Source organism: Gymnogyps californianus, chromosome 1 (genome assembly GCF_018139145.2).
Source record: "Gymnogyps californianus isolate 813 chromosome 1, ASM1813914v2, whole genome shotgun sequence".
Lineage (NCBI taxonomy): Eukaryota > Metazoa > Chordata > Aves > Accipitriformes > Cathartidae > Gymnogyps > Gymnogyps californianus.
In genome coordinates this window covers 21,676,053-21,689,714 of record NC_059471.1, presented here as the reverse complement: position 1 = coordinate 21,689,714, position 13,662 = coordinate 21,676,053, and the positions used below count along the sequence as shown (strand labels likewise).

At 40.3% G+C, this 13,662-nt stretch overlaps 1 protein-coding gene across 2 annotated transcripts in view; it reads left to right on the top strand.

The window, feature by feature from the left end:
• ATP8A2 (ATPase phospholipid transporting 8A2) overlaps nucleotides 1-13,662 on the top strand; it is a 334,991-nt gene that overhangs the window by 294,950 nt on the left and 26,379 nt on the right. For both annotated transcript variants that reach the window (XM_050897554.1, XM_050897547.1), the window contains one exon: nucleotides 9,508-9,596. In XM_050897554.1, the coding sequence (XP_050753511.1) occupies nucleotides 9,508-9,596 (89 nt within the window). The remainder of the gene's footprint in view (nucleotides 1-9,507; nucleotides 9,597-13,662) is intronic.

Sequence of the window (13,662 nt, the reverse complement as noted above, 5' to 3'; positions counted from 1 at the left end):
TGGCAAGGAATGGCTTCTGCTAAACATAATTACTCCCTTGGTGTTTTAAATTCAAAGTGGGTTCTGTAAAATTTTTTTTTCCCCTGTAGCTTTCATGATAAAGGCACAGTTATTAAATAAGGGCAGCTACTATACAAAAGTAGTTACTATTAAAACCTGCACAGAAAAAGTTATATGCACCAAACAAGACTGGTTACATGCTGAACATGACTTCAAAAGGAGAAACATAATGTAAAGTATAAATTCCTTTTTATATGCAGAGTAGAACTTTATTCTGAAGTGCATGAAACGGTGAACAAGACAAACTGTTTCATTGTCTGGTCTATCAAAGTTACTGTTTCAGATTTACTTTGTTCTTTCTATTCATGCCTGTGTTGGTTTAATTTGAGGGGGAAAGAGAAAAACTGCAGAGATTGTGGGAAAGAAAAAAAAAAAAACCACAAAAAACCCCAAAACAAACAAACAAACAAACCCCACACTGTCTATAGGAGTGACACTGCGTTCATACTGGGAAGCACACTTTCGTACAGATTTTACTTGGGCTCAGTGAAGTTACAGCACCATGGCAGGTCACCACCCATCAGCAGGTAGCTACCCACGGGCCTACACTTCCATATCCTCAAGTGTGAGTTCATCTTAAACTGAAATATAAAAGAAGGTTATATTGTGTTGCACGACCATCTAATTGGAGACATCTCAGAAAACTCAAACTATCTTACGATTCAGAGTAGTATCAAGCCTGACTCAGGTGAGGAGAAATAAATCTTGGATGCCATCAACAGTGTCCTCTGCTTCAGTGTTTTTTCAAGGCGTTCATGGTCCACAAGAAAGCGTGTAAAGGAAGGAATTACTTCTATTCAGTAATTTTAATTTGTGGTGGGGGAGCTCAGACTAATATGGAATGATATTTTTAGATTTTTTTAACCATGAAGAGTAATTAGTGCCTGGTATCATTTACGTAAAGGTTTACTGAGGTATTTCATCCACTTTAAGGAGAAGGTTTTTTGGTTAATGAGATCTGTGCTTTCTAATAAAATTTTAGGAATCCACTTATATCCATTTACATGGAGCCTGATTTTACTACTAATTTTTAACCAACGGTCTTCTCCAAATGACTTTGAAGAAACAGTCATTTGTGTATTTTGTTGAGCTTAATGTAACCAATAATGAAAAAGAAATGATAGGCTGCATGAAATTATATCAGAGTTTACACTGCCAGTGAACCATAAAATCAAATTAAAACACCATCTGATTAATTTTCTTAATTCTCTGCTGTCAGAGTAATAATGGAGAGTAACATGGGCAGGCTCCGTGTTTAATTGGTGGGGTTGTATCCTAATTAAGTAATAAGATATAGTAATTTTTTCTCAGGCGAGGCTGCATATGTAGAATATATTTTTAGTTAACACAAAACAGAGCTTATTAACACCCCTTGGGACACATTTGGCCAGTGATATATTCATTTATGTATCAAATATTAATTTCTGTAAATTACATTAAGAAACAGAATAAAAATAGGTTACTAACTTGCTATGTTCCTCCATTATGGCAAAATAGTTCCTAACAAGAAAATAAAAGGGAGTAGAAGACCTGAGGATTTCACTGTGCTCCTATGGCGTTATAGCTCTAACTAGTTTCTCCAAAATCATGGCAGTGTATGTGAAGTTGGTTTGGGTTTTTTTTTTTCCCCTTGAAGATACTAATCTTTGGTTTTGTAGCTTTGTGTTGCCAATTCCTGGAATTTTCTGATCATGAAAGAACTTCAAGCAAGTGATTTGTCTTTTTTGAGTTGCCATTGTATTTTTCTGGGTTTTCTGTACTTTAGTTTGTATTTTCGTGCTTTCTTTTAACCATCGTAACTAGCAACTTCTTTTAACGAAAAGCTTCTTCCCTGAGACCTATATCTCAAAATATCTTGGGCTTTACTAGGAATGCTGAATATATGCCTTTGTGATATTGTGTTGGCATTTTTTTTTTTTTGCTCAGAGTACTGCTGCTGTCATCCCTCCCTACATTTATATCCAGGTATTACATTAAAATTACCAATAAGCTTGATAACTATGTTGTGGAAGCTAGACAGTAGATAGATTTCTCACTCTAGACTTCCATATGGTTTTAAGTATGACTGGCAAAATTAAGGAAAAGAGGTAAAATATCTGAGTGAGGTATCTGATTTTTTCTTTCCTCCTTTTACTGCTCTCAAGGGGATATGGCTGTATGAGTGGAGACTGGGAGAGGGAGGAAATAGGTTTGAGACTGGACCAATGTGTCATTGTGTTAAATCCAGCCAGCCAGTGAGGTCATTGTTTTCATCTGAGTCATTTTAGAATGAAAACTCTTACATTATGGAAAACATTGCACATCTTTATTTCAGACATGGAAATATCCAGCCAACCTTTCAGTGGTAGAGCTCCGCTGATTTCATTTGAGGTACTCCTGACTCCCAGTGGTGTAAGCAGGAGGGGAAATCAAATTCTTTTGCCTCATTTTTTAACACTTTGCCACTAACCCAAAGGGTTTATTCTTTAGGCACATTTCCAGCCAAGATGCTTGTTGAAGAGGGAGCTGGTAAATCTGTTGATCACACCTGTCAGCCCTGAATCTAGTAAATCTGTCCAGCCTGGAGCTGGCTACAGTTATATTGGGGGAAAAAGTTCTTAAGCACCGACTCGTGTTGAGGCTAGATTATGTTCCAACGTGCACAGGGAAAATCCTTGAGACTGCATTCTTGGATATTGATTATATTTCATACTCGGGCTCCAGTAGGCTCAGTCTCTGTGTAGTATGATTTAATTGAGGGACTTGGGCAATCTGCCCAGCTCTGCAGTTGATTTGTGTGACCGTGAGCAAACCCTGTCATCTCTCTGCACTTAGGTTTTAATGTATTTGGTCTTTAAGGTAGGTCTGATATTTGTAGCACTTTAAGGATCTTGTACGATACAGTAATTATAACAGAATTTGTGTATTTTGTACAATATAACAGCATGAGGTGGAGATACTGATTGTTCCACATGAGCTAATAGAAATAGTAGGAGGTTTTGACTGAACCTAACAAATGCTGTTTTATTTAAAGTGGGAGAAAGCCATTGCTAGTTGATGCCTTCAGAATAATTTATGAAAAATAGATTGCTATATGACACAATATCTTCCAGTTGTTGAACGGTATGTGCTTACAGTGTTAGTATGTGGCAAGTCCTATGTCACCTTAAGATCTATTCAGCCACTTGGTTGATAAGGATTTAATATTTTTGCCCTTTCAAGTTTAAACTTCCAGGTCTTTTGAAACAAGAACACTACCCAGTGCTGGCACTGAAACGTTCAGTCTTAAGAGGACTCAGAACACACAGAGCGTGCACGGTGCAGTTCTCTAAAGGAAAACAGGGCTGGGTAATGGTCTGCAAACTGTATAAATGCATCAGATATTTGCAGGAGAGTTTGCACAGTGATATTGTTCATAATCTGTGGTAGTTTTTTTTATGCATGGAATCTGTTCCTCTTCCTACTGAAGTTAGGCTTCAAATTTACTCATGAAAAACATGTAAAAAAAAAAAAACAAACCTGCAGCAAAGATGTCTAAGCTGGAACATCACTAAAAGTGCAACAATTTCAAGATTGGGTAGAGTGTGTTTAACTTTCTACTGAAAATATTTCCTGGACCTTTAAAGCGGTTTCTGAATCAGCCCTATTGCTGCAGAGCAAATGAAAGGCAATCTTTCCCAGGAATCTGGGAGTCTCTAGAGTAAAGTGGGAGCATTGCTGTGATGTGTCCCAGTGTTAATGCCTGAGCTTCTCATGAAGAATAATATATTTGTCCATACACTGTGCCATCAGGTGAGGCAGTGGGACTTCAAGACAAAAGGGATGGAATTGTTTGCCCAAGCTAGCAGCACCCTGTCATCGTTGGGAAAATGGTTGAGACTGAGATCCTAGGAGTAGCACCTCAGAGTGCTGGGCTGAGGCAAGCTTTGAAGATGACTGTCCACATCGACTGAATAACAAACATGCTTCCAAGTGACTTGCCTAACGTGGGATGGGAGCAGAGTGACCAACTGGGATTCCCCTGCCCCAGCTTTAGCCTTTCTCAAGTGGTGTGCTCAGACCAAGCCACTGGTCTAGAATTGATGGAGGAGAGGTACTGGCAGAGATGTCTATCTAGTGCATCTCAGTTGACTACCTTAAGGTGGGGTTAACTGCCTGCTGGTGATGCACTGCTTTCTGCTTTGGTTATTGAGGCAATGCAGATGGAGCAGCAGGACCAAGGCTCTTAAGAGTTGCATTTGCAGCTCCAGCCATGTCTGTTGTCAGCTGGATCCTTCAGTGTCATAGATGTCTAGTTCAATAGTATCTCATTGATGGCAGTGAACATTTCTTGTGCTGTTGTCATGTGTGAATCCCTCACAATAATCATGTGGCTATCTTCTCCCTCTCTTCTCCTTTCCCAAGTGCTGCCAAAGGCAGTGCCATGCTATCATCCACGTTTGACTAGTGGGGACCAAAGTGATCTGACTGATCACCTGACTACAGGTTGGACTTGGATCCCTAGTGTATAAAGCTGGAATTTGAATATGAAACCATAGTTGAGCAGCTTATTGGGTCCTTATCCATGCCTCATGGAGACAGCTATGATCAGGATCCAGGCGCACTTCCAGTAATGATTTTTGTCGCACTGTAAATACAAAGGCAGCTGTTTCCATCGTGATCTTATGTTTTTGCTGTCTGTTTTTTATCAGAGTTAGGATGCATGGGTATATGAGGAAATGAAGTAATAAAAAGCCTTTGTTACTCAAAATATGAATTTTAATTTTGTCTCACTTTTCTTGAATGATCTAAGATGACTGAGACCCTTGTTTGGTTTGTCCGAATCATTTACTTGTCCCCAGTTGTTGTCTAACCATGCTGTGATGATAATACCAAAACAGTTTGGATATCTGACCTGCCATCCCTGGGCACGTCTGGCCTTGTTGTTCTCCTTGGAACCTGTTGTTGAAAATAGTGACACCACCTGTTGGTGGATGTATTGGGTTTGCGTGGCAAGGTTTTGGTAGCGAGGGGGCTACAGGGGAGGCTTCTGTGAGAAGCTGCTAGAAGCTTCCCCGATGTCTGACAGAGCCAATGCCAGCCGGCTCCAAGATGGACCTGCTGCTCGCCAAGGCCGAGCCCATCAGCGATGGTGGGTAGCGCCTCTGGGATAACATAGTTAAGGGGGGGGGAAACCTGTGCAATTGCAGCCAGAGAGAGAAGTGAGAATATGTGAGAGGAACAACTCTGCAGACACCAAGGTCAGTGAAGAAGGAGGGGCAGGAGGTGCTCCAGGCACCAGAGCAGAGATTCTGCTGCGGCCTGTGGTGAAGACCGTGGTGAGGCAGGCTGTCCCCCTGCAGCCCATGGAGGTCCACGGTGGAGCAGATATCCACCTGCAGCCCATGGAGGACCCCACGCCGGAGCAGGGGGATGCCTGAAGGAGGCTGTGGCCCCATGGGAAGCCTGCGCCGGACCAGGCTCCTGGTAGGACCTGTGGACCCATGGAGAGAGGAGCCCATGCTGGAGCAGATTTGGTTTTATTTCTCATTACCCTACTCTGATTTGATTGGTAATAAATTAAACCAATTTCCCCAAGTTGGGTCTGTTTTGCCTGTGACGGTAATTGGTGAATGATCTCTCCCTGTCCTTATCTTGACCCATGAGCCTTTCGTTATATTTTCCCTCCCCTGTCCAGCTGAGGAGGGGAGTGATCGAGCGGCTTTGGTGGGCAGCTGGCGTCTGGCCAGGGTCAACCCACCATAGTAGAAAAGGAAAACTATGAACAATGCTTATTTGCATACTAAGAAAGAACAGTAAAGTGGAGAAAAGAGTTTGAAATGTATTCCATATTGCAATTTAAGATTTTTTTTAAACCACCTATTCCCTGTTTGATATGCTTGTGTAGAGCATGTCCTTGATTTAAAACAAACAGAAGAACAAAAAAAAACAACAGAACAAAACCAAAAAACCCTTAACCTATGCTTTCTAAAATAATAGTACAGAGCAGATCTTCCTAGTCATTCTGACTGGCTGGTACTATAGCTTTTTTTGCTGTGTTTAAAAGAAAAAAAGAAAGTACCACCCTTACAAAACCAGTTTACAAGAGGTTAAAGGTATTGGGACCTAAATTGTTTGCTCCTCAGTTGAAATAACTGGAGATAAGCTTTTTCTTTCTTTTCTTGTTCCCATTCTTTCATTTTAACAAATGTTATCATTCCTCTAAAATGAGCTATTTTACTGTGGCAGCCTCGTCAGTGCTTGGAATACAGTCTACTGATGGCAGCAGTTTAAGCTGCAATGTCTTCAGCACGAGGACTTGCATTAGTCTCAAGTGTTTTTGGGGTGCCATGTGATGAATGGTTTCTGGTAGTTGGCTTTGGATGTGCTAGTCACTAATGTTTACATCAGTAGACAGAATAAAAATTACTTAGTTGCATATTGTGGGGCCTGTGTGATGACAGAGCTGGTCAAATTTTGAATTTCTTTAAAAAACAAACTACTCTTCCCTGTGACTTTCTAAAAAAGAAAAAAAATGGTGGTGGTTCCTGTTTAGTAGCTTTGTTTTTCTTATCTGGGGGAGATAAGTGATAGCTGAAGGGTGTAATTCGTTGGGACTGCGTATGGAAATGCCGTGTTTCACTGAACATGTATTGCAGTACTGCCTTCACTGCTGTCATGAATAGCTGAACAACTGGAAAGGAGCACAGCAACAGCTGTGAAGCCTGAGGAAGGCTTTGTTGCGATATATAGGTGTTCTTACTATACCTTCTGTTCATAACTCAGCTGAAGAATATCCTAAAAATGCTGTCTGTGAATGTAACCAGAACGTGTTAGGTGGTTTCCAATGAATTCTCTGCTGAGGAGCTCCTGTCCTGCAAGCAGATGGTGTAATCCTGCTGGAGAGGAGGCAGAGTTCAGAGGCAGAGCTGTGCATGCAAGACAAATCAGTTCACTGTCATGCAGCATAGCAGTCATATAACTCCAAGAGGAAGTTAGAGATGAGCAGGGAAGAAACCTTCCAGATGAGCTCAGGAATGGAGTAGAATCTCAGAGAGGGTTGTGTGGAAAAAGGCTTGCCAGTAGTAAAGTGAGTGTCTGGCAGGGTTCAGATGGGATGACTAATTTTACTGTTATGCTGCAGTTTTTGGACAGAATAATACTTGAGTAAAATGCATAATTGCAGGCAAAAAGTATTTGGCTTGACGTTTTTTTGGTGTCAAGCTTAACATGTGAGATGTCCAAATTCATAGCCATCGATTGAGATGTCAACATTTATAATAACAATAATAGCATTTAAACTTCTACTGAACACATACTCAGATTGTTCTGCACTTTGAAAGCGCGTTGAGTTGCTTTCAGCTAGAAAAGCTGAAACATAAAATATTTGAGTGGAACATAAAATATTTGAAGCCAAAATAGCATAAAATGCGTATAGACTACTATGGCCCTTTTTTAGCCTTTATTAACACAGGCAATAGAAGGATGGTCAGTGGAAATGCTGATGTGATTAGACTGCTATCACTGGCAGGGTCACAGCCAAAGAAAAGCAAAGCATGAGGATAAATCTCATTATGTTTTGCTGCTGTGTTATTACAGTTCAGCTCTTTGCCTAACAATAAAGTTATGATTTCCCTCTTATTCCTGCATATCCTTTTCCTTAAGCATAGATCAAAACTGCCCATGTGCTTCTGGCATTCTAATGCGAAAGGAGGCATGAGGACTCACAAATAACCGAGAGCTGATTCTGGGACTGGAATGTGTTTGCTTACTGTCTGTGTGGGTGGCAAAGTGTCCATAAATGTTTTAGCACAGTCTAGCTCGCTCTTGGTTTCAGTACAAGATTTACCACTGATCTGTCAGTCCAGCAACGGCATGGAGGATTTAACATTCAGAAGTGGAAAATGCTTTTGGAAGTACTCACTACTTGGCAATCCAAGGGCAAGTTGCTGCTAAATATGACTGAGTTGTGAGGTGGACAACTTTAATGAGAGATCAACACTGGGAGAAGATGCTGGGTGCTACTGGTAGACATCCTGCCAATACAATGTGATGGCTTTTCTCAGTTTTAAAGCTTTGCTGTAGTGAGTGGTGGAAGTTCCTTCTGTTGTGATCAACCACGTTTGTCTTGCAAAGGGTATAATTACAAATTTTGTCTTTTCACAGTGTATTTGAAAGGCTAGTAGAAATTTTGTTTGGTTCCATGTTCTGTAGCTCAACTTCGTGTTTGTCTGTAAAATGCCCTGACACTTCAGCATTGCAGGCTGCTGCTCCCTTGTGTGCCACAACAGTGAGGCACAGCTGAGCCAGCCAAGCCTGCATTACACTGGTGAGACAGCTGCTTTAGTTTGGTGTCTACGGGTATAGGCCTTCCTGTCTTCGGCAACATTGCACATGAAAGTCAGTATATACGTGTGTGTATTGTATGTAGCATATAAAATGTTGAGAAATAAAGGTTTGGGGGAAGGAATATGGCAGCATCCATAACTGGTAAGAGAGCAAAATATGGCTAGCCACTGGAAATGTTGCTGACGCCTTTCAGCTCCTTTTTTAGTTGTGTGCTGCATGCGAGTCATTACAGAAAAAAAAATGTTTCTGTTTCTAATGTGCTAGAGAACTTAAATGATTCTTATGGGAACTGTGTGTGTGTGCATGCAAGAGGTGGTGAGGTCGTCTCAAGTCTTCTGTGTAGCAAACCCGGGCATTACTCACCATTAATTTGAATCTGTAAAAGATTCTAATGATCTAAAATAGCATTTCTGTAAATAGTGCTATATTTCAACTTGGTTCCATAACTATGTGTGTATGCTGGGACTTAGAGGGTTTCCAGATATCTTCCATCTGAAATCGTACCGAGCTTTTTCTTCAAGCATTACAACGAGAAAAACGTAAATATAAACTTTGAGCTCTTTGTTTGTAAAAAAAGCCATTTGCAGGACAGGATTGAATCTTTCCCATCCTGGATTTCAAGCAGCAGTAGTTTGAACAGGAAGTGCTGCATTTAAGTGGAATATGACTGAAACATTTTAGTGAGAAATGTATTTTTTTTCATGTCAGTTTGACACCGCTCAGAGATCTAGAACAGTGGGTAGAAAGAGAGTAAGCAAAGGGCACAAAAGACAGTCAAAAGTGCAAGCTAAATATACTTACGGTGCACTTCTCCATGAGTGGAAATGTATTTGCCTGGATCCACAGATTAGTATCAGTGAAGGATTTGGTCAAAATGCTTGATTTTTATTTTTTTTTTTTAATTTCTAAGGAATTTGAGATCATAAGGAATGATCACAATGAGAAATGCTATTGCTGTTTGTTAATTATAGGCCGAACTTCTGTTAAGAGTTGATGAGACTTATCACCACCACCAAATTTCATCACCCAGATCATGGATGCAGTACCTGTTTGATGGCATCACTCTACCTTTTCCTTGTAAAGAACCGCTTAACATGTAATGGCTTGAAAATACTCATGATTTGTTTGTTTTCTTCACAGGCTGGAATGGTGTTAAGATGTGGATACTTCTGGTTTGGCTTGTTTCTTGTGCCCACTGCGTGCCTTGTTAAAGACGTGGCATGGACAGCGTAAGTCCCAAACCAGTCCTCTCGGTGTTGTAAGAATTACTCTGTATGCACATGTTGTCCAGTCCAGTATTGTTCTGTAAAGAACTATGAAGCCTTTCAGTGAATGCAAAATGGTGATATTTGTTCGGAAGACCTTTGAGCAAAGTGAAGTGGGAGTCATTTCTCACCTGCCAATGCAACCAGCAATGTCAAAGAATGAATAGTTAGTCCTGAATCTGAAGGAGGCAGCCTTGTCTGAGTAATGAAGGTGTGTCATCTTATGATTTGTGTTGTCTACCCTTTAGTTGAAGGCAAATTTAAAACAGACATCAGAGATTTCCTATTCCTAAAAAGGAGCAAATAGTTCATTCAGTTTGACTAAGGTTAGGTAGAAAGTAAAAATATGGCACTCTGATCCCTACCCAGTGAGCTCCCAGTTCTTTGTCAGCTGCTCTTTAGGTGCTCCTTCAACAGTGGGTCTTCTCTCTTAACTGAGAGAAGAGCAATACTCTGCACTCCATGGTTGAAGTAAAGTCTTAATGATTCCTTCCATGCCCAGAGAGGAGGAACAACCCTTGTGAAATACAAGCCTGTGTAATCCTCTTCTCTCAAAACTCTGTGGTTTCAAAGCATTGCTCAAGGCAAGCGATTTCTCTTTAAATCAAAGTTCTCGAAGCGACTTACCTTCTCTACCATTGCAATTTGAAATGCAGGAGTATCATTTTCATTTAGAACTTCTGGTGTTTTGTTCAGCTTGCTTTTAAGTGTCTTAAGCAAAGCTTTCATCCTTTCCCTTGGAAAGCTGTGTTACAACCAAGAACGTTTTGTATGGATATGTAATAACCTCATGCAAGAAGGACCCAGGGCATTCCAACTCTGGGGCAAAAAGGCAGATCCTAGCTGGAGGGAAGAGGGAGTATAGGTTAGCTCGTCACTTGTCACAGAGGCTCGAAGTGAAAGCATCGTAACATGTAACACTTTGCTCCAGGAATGAGCTGTCAGTCAGCCAAGGAAGATTCTTAGAATCACAGAATCATTTAGGTTGGAAAAGACCTTTAAGGTAGAGTCCAACCGTAAACCTAACACTGCCAAGTCCACCAATCTTCTTCACAGAGAAATGCAGAAAATATTGAAAAAAGCAGAAAGTTTCCCAAACATGGTCACATTTCAAACACCGGCATGAAAAGATAGATCAGGTCATATGCATATATCTGAAAACTGTTTTTTTTTCTTCCTATGGGGTTGATAGCACAGCTAAATTAAACTGGTAGTAGGCAAATCTACCAATTAGTAAGTACTTCTTAAATATTTTGCTATTTTTTTCCTCAGCTTAATTTTCACGAGCTATACTGCTAAAATTAAAACTAGGTATCATAATGTAAAATTTCTGTTCAGACCAAACTAAGATTTAATAGTCTAGCACACTAGAGGGTTTTTTGTTACACTCATTAAACTTCTCCAATTGAAAATTATTTTAAAATTCTAAAGCTTAGGCCAAAATGTTTAAATTTAGATACTTAGCTGTGTCTGACCTGATTTTTAAAGCTCTGGGGGAAAAAAAAGATCTTAGAATTCATTTAGCATAACAGGCCCTGCTGCTGTGTCAGGCATTATTTAAAATTACCTGCTTAGCAGTCAGTGGGACTACTTTTGTGATTAAAGCTAAATAGGAGCTGAACTGTTTGCAGCATCAGGGATCAAATATATATTTAGGTGTCCAAGATTACGCTTTAGTTTTTGAAATGTTTTCATGATAGTTGAATGTCCCGAAGTTGTCCTCTGTTCTTATCAGTTCTTGGCAAAAATGACTCAAGAATTGTAAAACAGGCCAGACCAAGGCAGGCTCATCCTCAGCTATTACTCATGTAAAACTCTGTTTACTGACTCAGCCTGTTCTTTAATATTTCTTAGAGAAATCTCAGCAACATAATCCTTTCAGTGGTTCAGACCAAGAATGTACAGAGATTATGAAGCTCTCAAGACAAATGTGTATGATTGATATACTGGATATTTTCCCAACAGATTTTAAACAGGAGGCTGCTATTAACATTAAGCAAAAAATCTGTTCTCTGAGCAGGACTTCTTTTTTTTTTTTCTTTTTTTTTTTTTAACCCATCACTGAAAAATTAACACCATTAACATTTTAACTAGGATAAATGAAATGACACAGCTATCAGCACTGCCATATGGAAGGAGTAAAGGTCTGTTTCCTTTCCAAGAGGCTTGCCATTCAAAACTTGAGCCCAAGGCCTCTGGAAATCAGCCGGCACGCTTCCACAGCAGTGGTTACACCACGTTGCTGTCTGTAATTCAGCAGAATCTGGTTTTGACCATAAAATTCCAGCAGCTCTGACTTCTCATGGTCGTGGCATTTATCGCTTTCAGTTTCTCTTGGATATGAAGCATATGTCTGCAGAAAGAGCATCCATGTGACCCAAAAGGTACATGCCTAGTTTCAGTACAAAATACTGCCAGAAAACCATAAATATGGTACAGAGTTTTTGTCTGGAAGAAGGTTAAAAGGGATGGGAAAGTGTGTTTCAAACCCATACAAATCTTAGTTTCTGAACTGCTGTGCTGCATCCACTATCAAAACTTGCAATGCTGGAAGCAAGAGCTAGTTCTACATGTTCCCTTTGTTACACAGGCTACAGCTGTCAACACACCTCTTATCTCCCATGTTCTCTGCAGCTCTAGGCTTTTTTATTTCTGTGGGGTTTTTTAAGTGAATCAAGGAAATGTGGAAAACTCTCTTTAAAAAGAGAAGGAAGCTTATTATTAAATACTTGGCTGCAATACCACATTGTTAACTTTGGTCCACTACCCTGAATTCAGTGGCTTGGTTTGGATTTGGTTTTTGCCTTATAAAAGTCCCAGTTGTGCTACCATTGAAATGAATAGAGTTTTATAAGGTGAGTGCTTCCTCACAGTTGGCGTATGTCACTTGAATACATGTCACTGGTGCTAGGAAGTCTTGAAATAGCTGAGCCACAAAGCTATGTGGGAATCATAAAAACACAGAGTGTATTCCAGCAAAATTAGGCAATAGGGCAAGAATTTATTAATAATTGGTGTCTCAATACTTAGTGTTACAGTGAAAAATTTCCTGAGCCTTCCAATCATTACCAAAATCTTTGTGTACTTTTTGTTACCGTGGGGGAAGAAGCTTGTTGTGCTTGCCAGCTCTGCAGTGTAAATAAGAGAGAAAGTATAGGGAGCTCTTCCCATCCTTGCGCACGCTTGCAGCCCCTGGAGCACAAGACTCCTAAAATGGTGTTGAGGATAATGAGCCAGAGTAGAGGTGTCATCATGTTTGAGAAAAGTTTATGAATGTAACCGTGCTTCTCCCTGGCGGATTCTGGCCTCCCGAACCCCCTAAATATCCTCCTAGGGCAGTGAAGTGAGGTTATGCACTTCCCTGGCTTGGAAGGGGAAGGGCCACCCAAAATACAAAGATAACCCTTTGCCTGTTCTTATGGTCCATGATCTTAATATCCCAGTGTGTGAGGGAAAGGTGAGTTTGTCTTTATGTAACACATCAAATTTCAGCTGAACAGTAACATTGAACACAAGATCTCATAGTTTATTGAGGACTGATCATGCATCTAGGGCCACTTGTAAAGGACAAGGTAAAAGCTAAGACTTCTGCCTGTATTTTGTGTATCAAAAGTTAATAATGTGCTGTTGTGAAAAAGTCATGAAGTGTCCAGTCCTGTTGCCAGCAGTCCATAAAATATTTGCAGTTGACTTGATGGGAGCAAGCCCAGACTCTGAGGCAATTGTAATACCGTATTTTAGTATTTGTTTTTGGAGAAACACGGGGATAGGTTAGCTCAGGCCCTTTTTATAAATTCTTAATTACTGACTCTTCCATGGATGCTCTTGCTTCCAAGTGAAGGAGTGACTCAATGCATAACAATTACCTGAAGGTTTATTGTTGCTTTATGAATACCCAGCCACAGCAGAGCCCATATATGTCATCATTTCACACTACTTACAAATTACTTCAGTACTCCCAACTTCAAGACAACAGTATTTTTTCCATGTTGTGAAATACCAGTGCAATGCCTCCTTGTGCTGTGCTGCG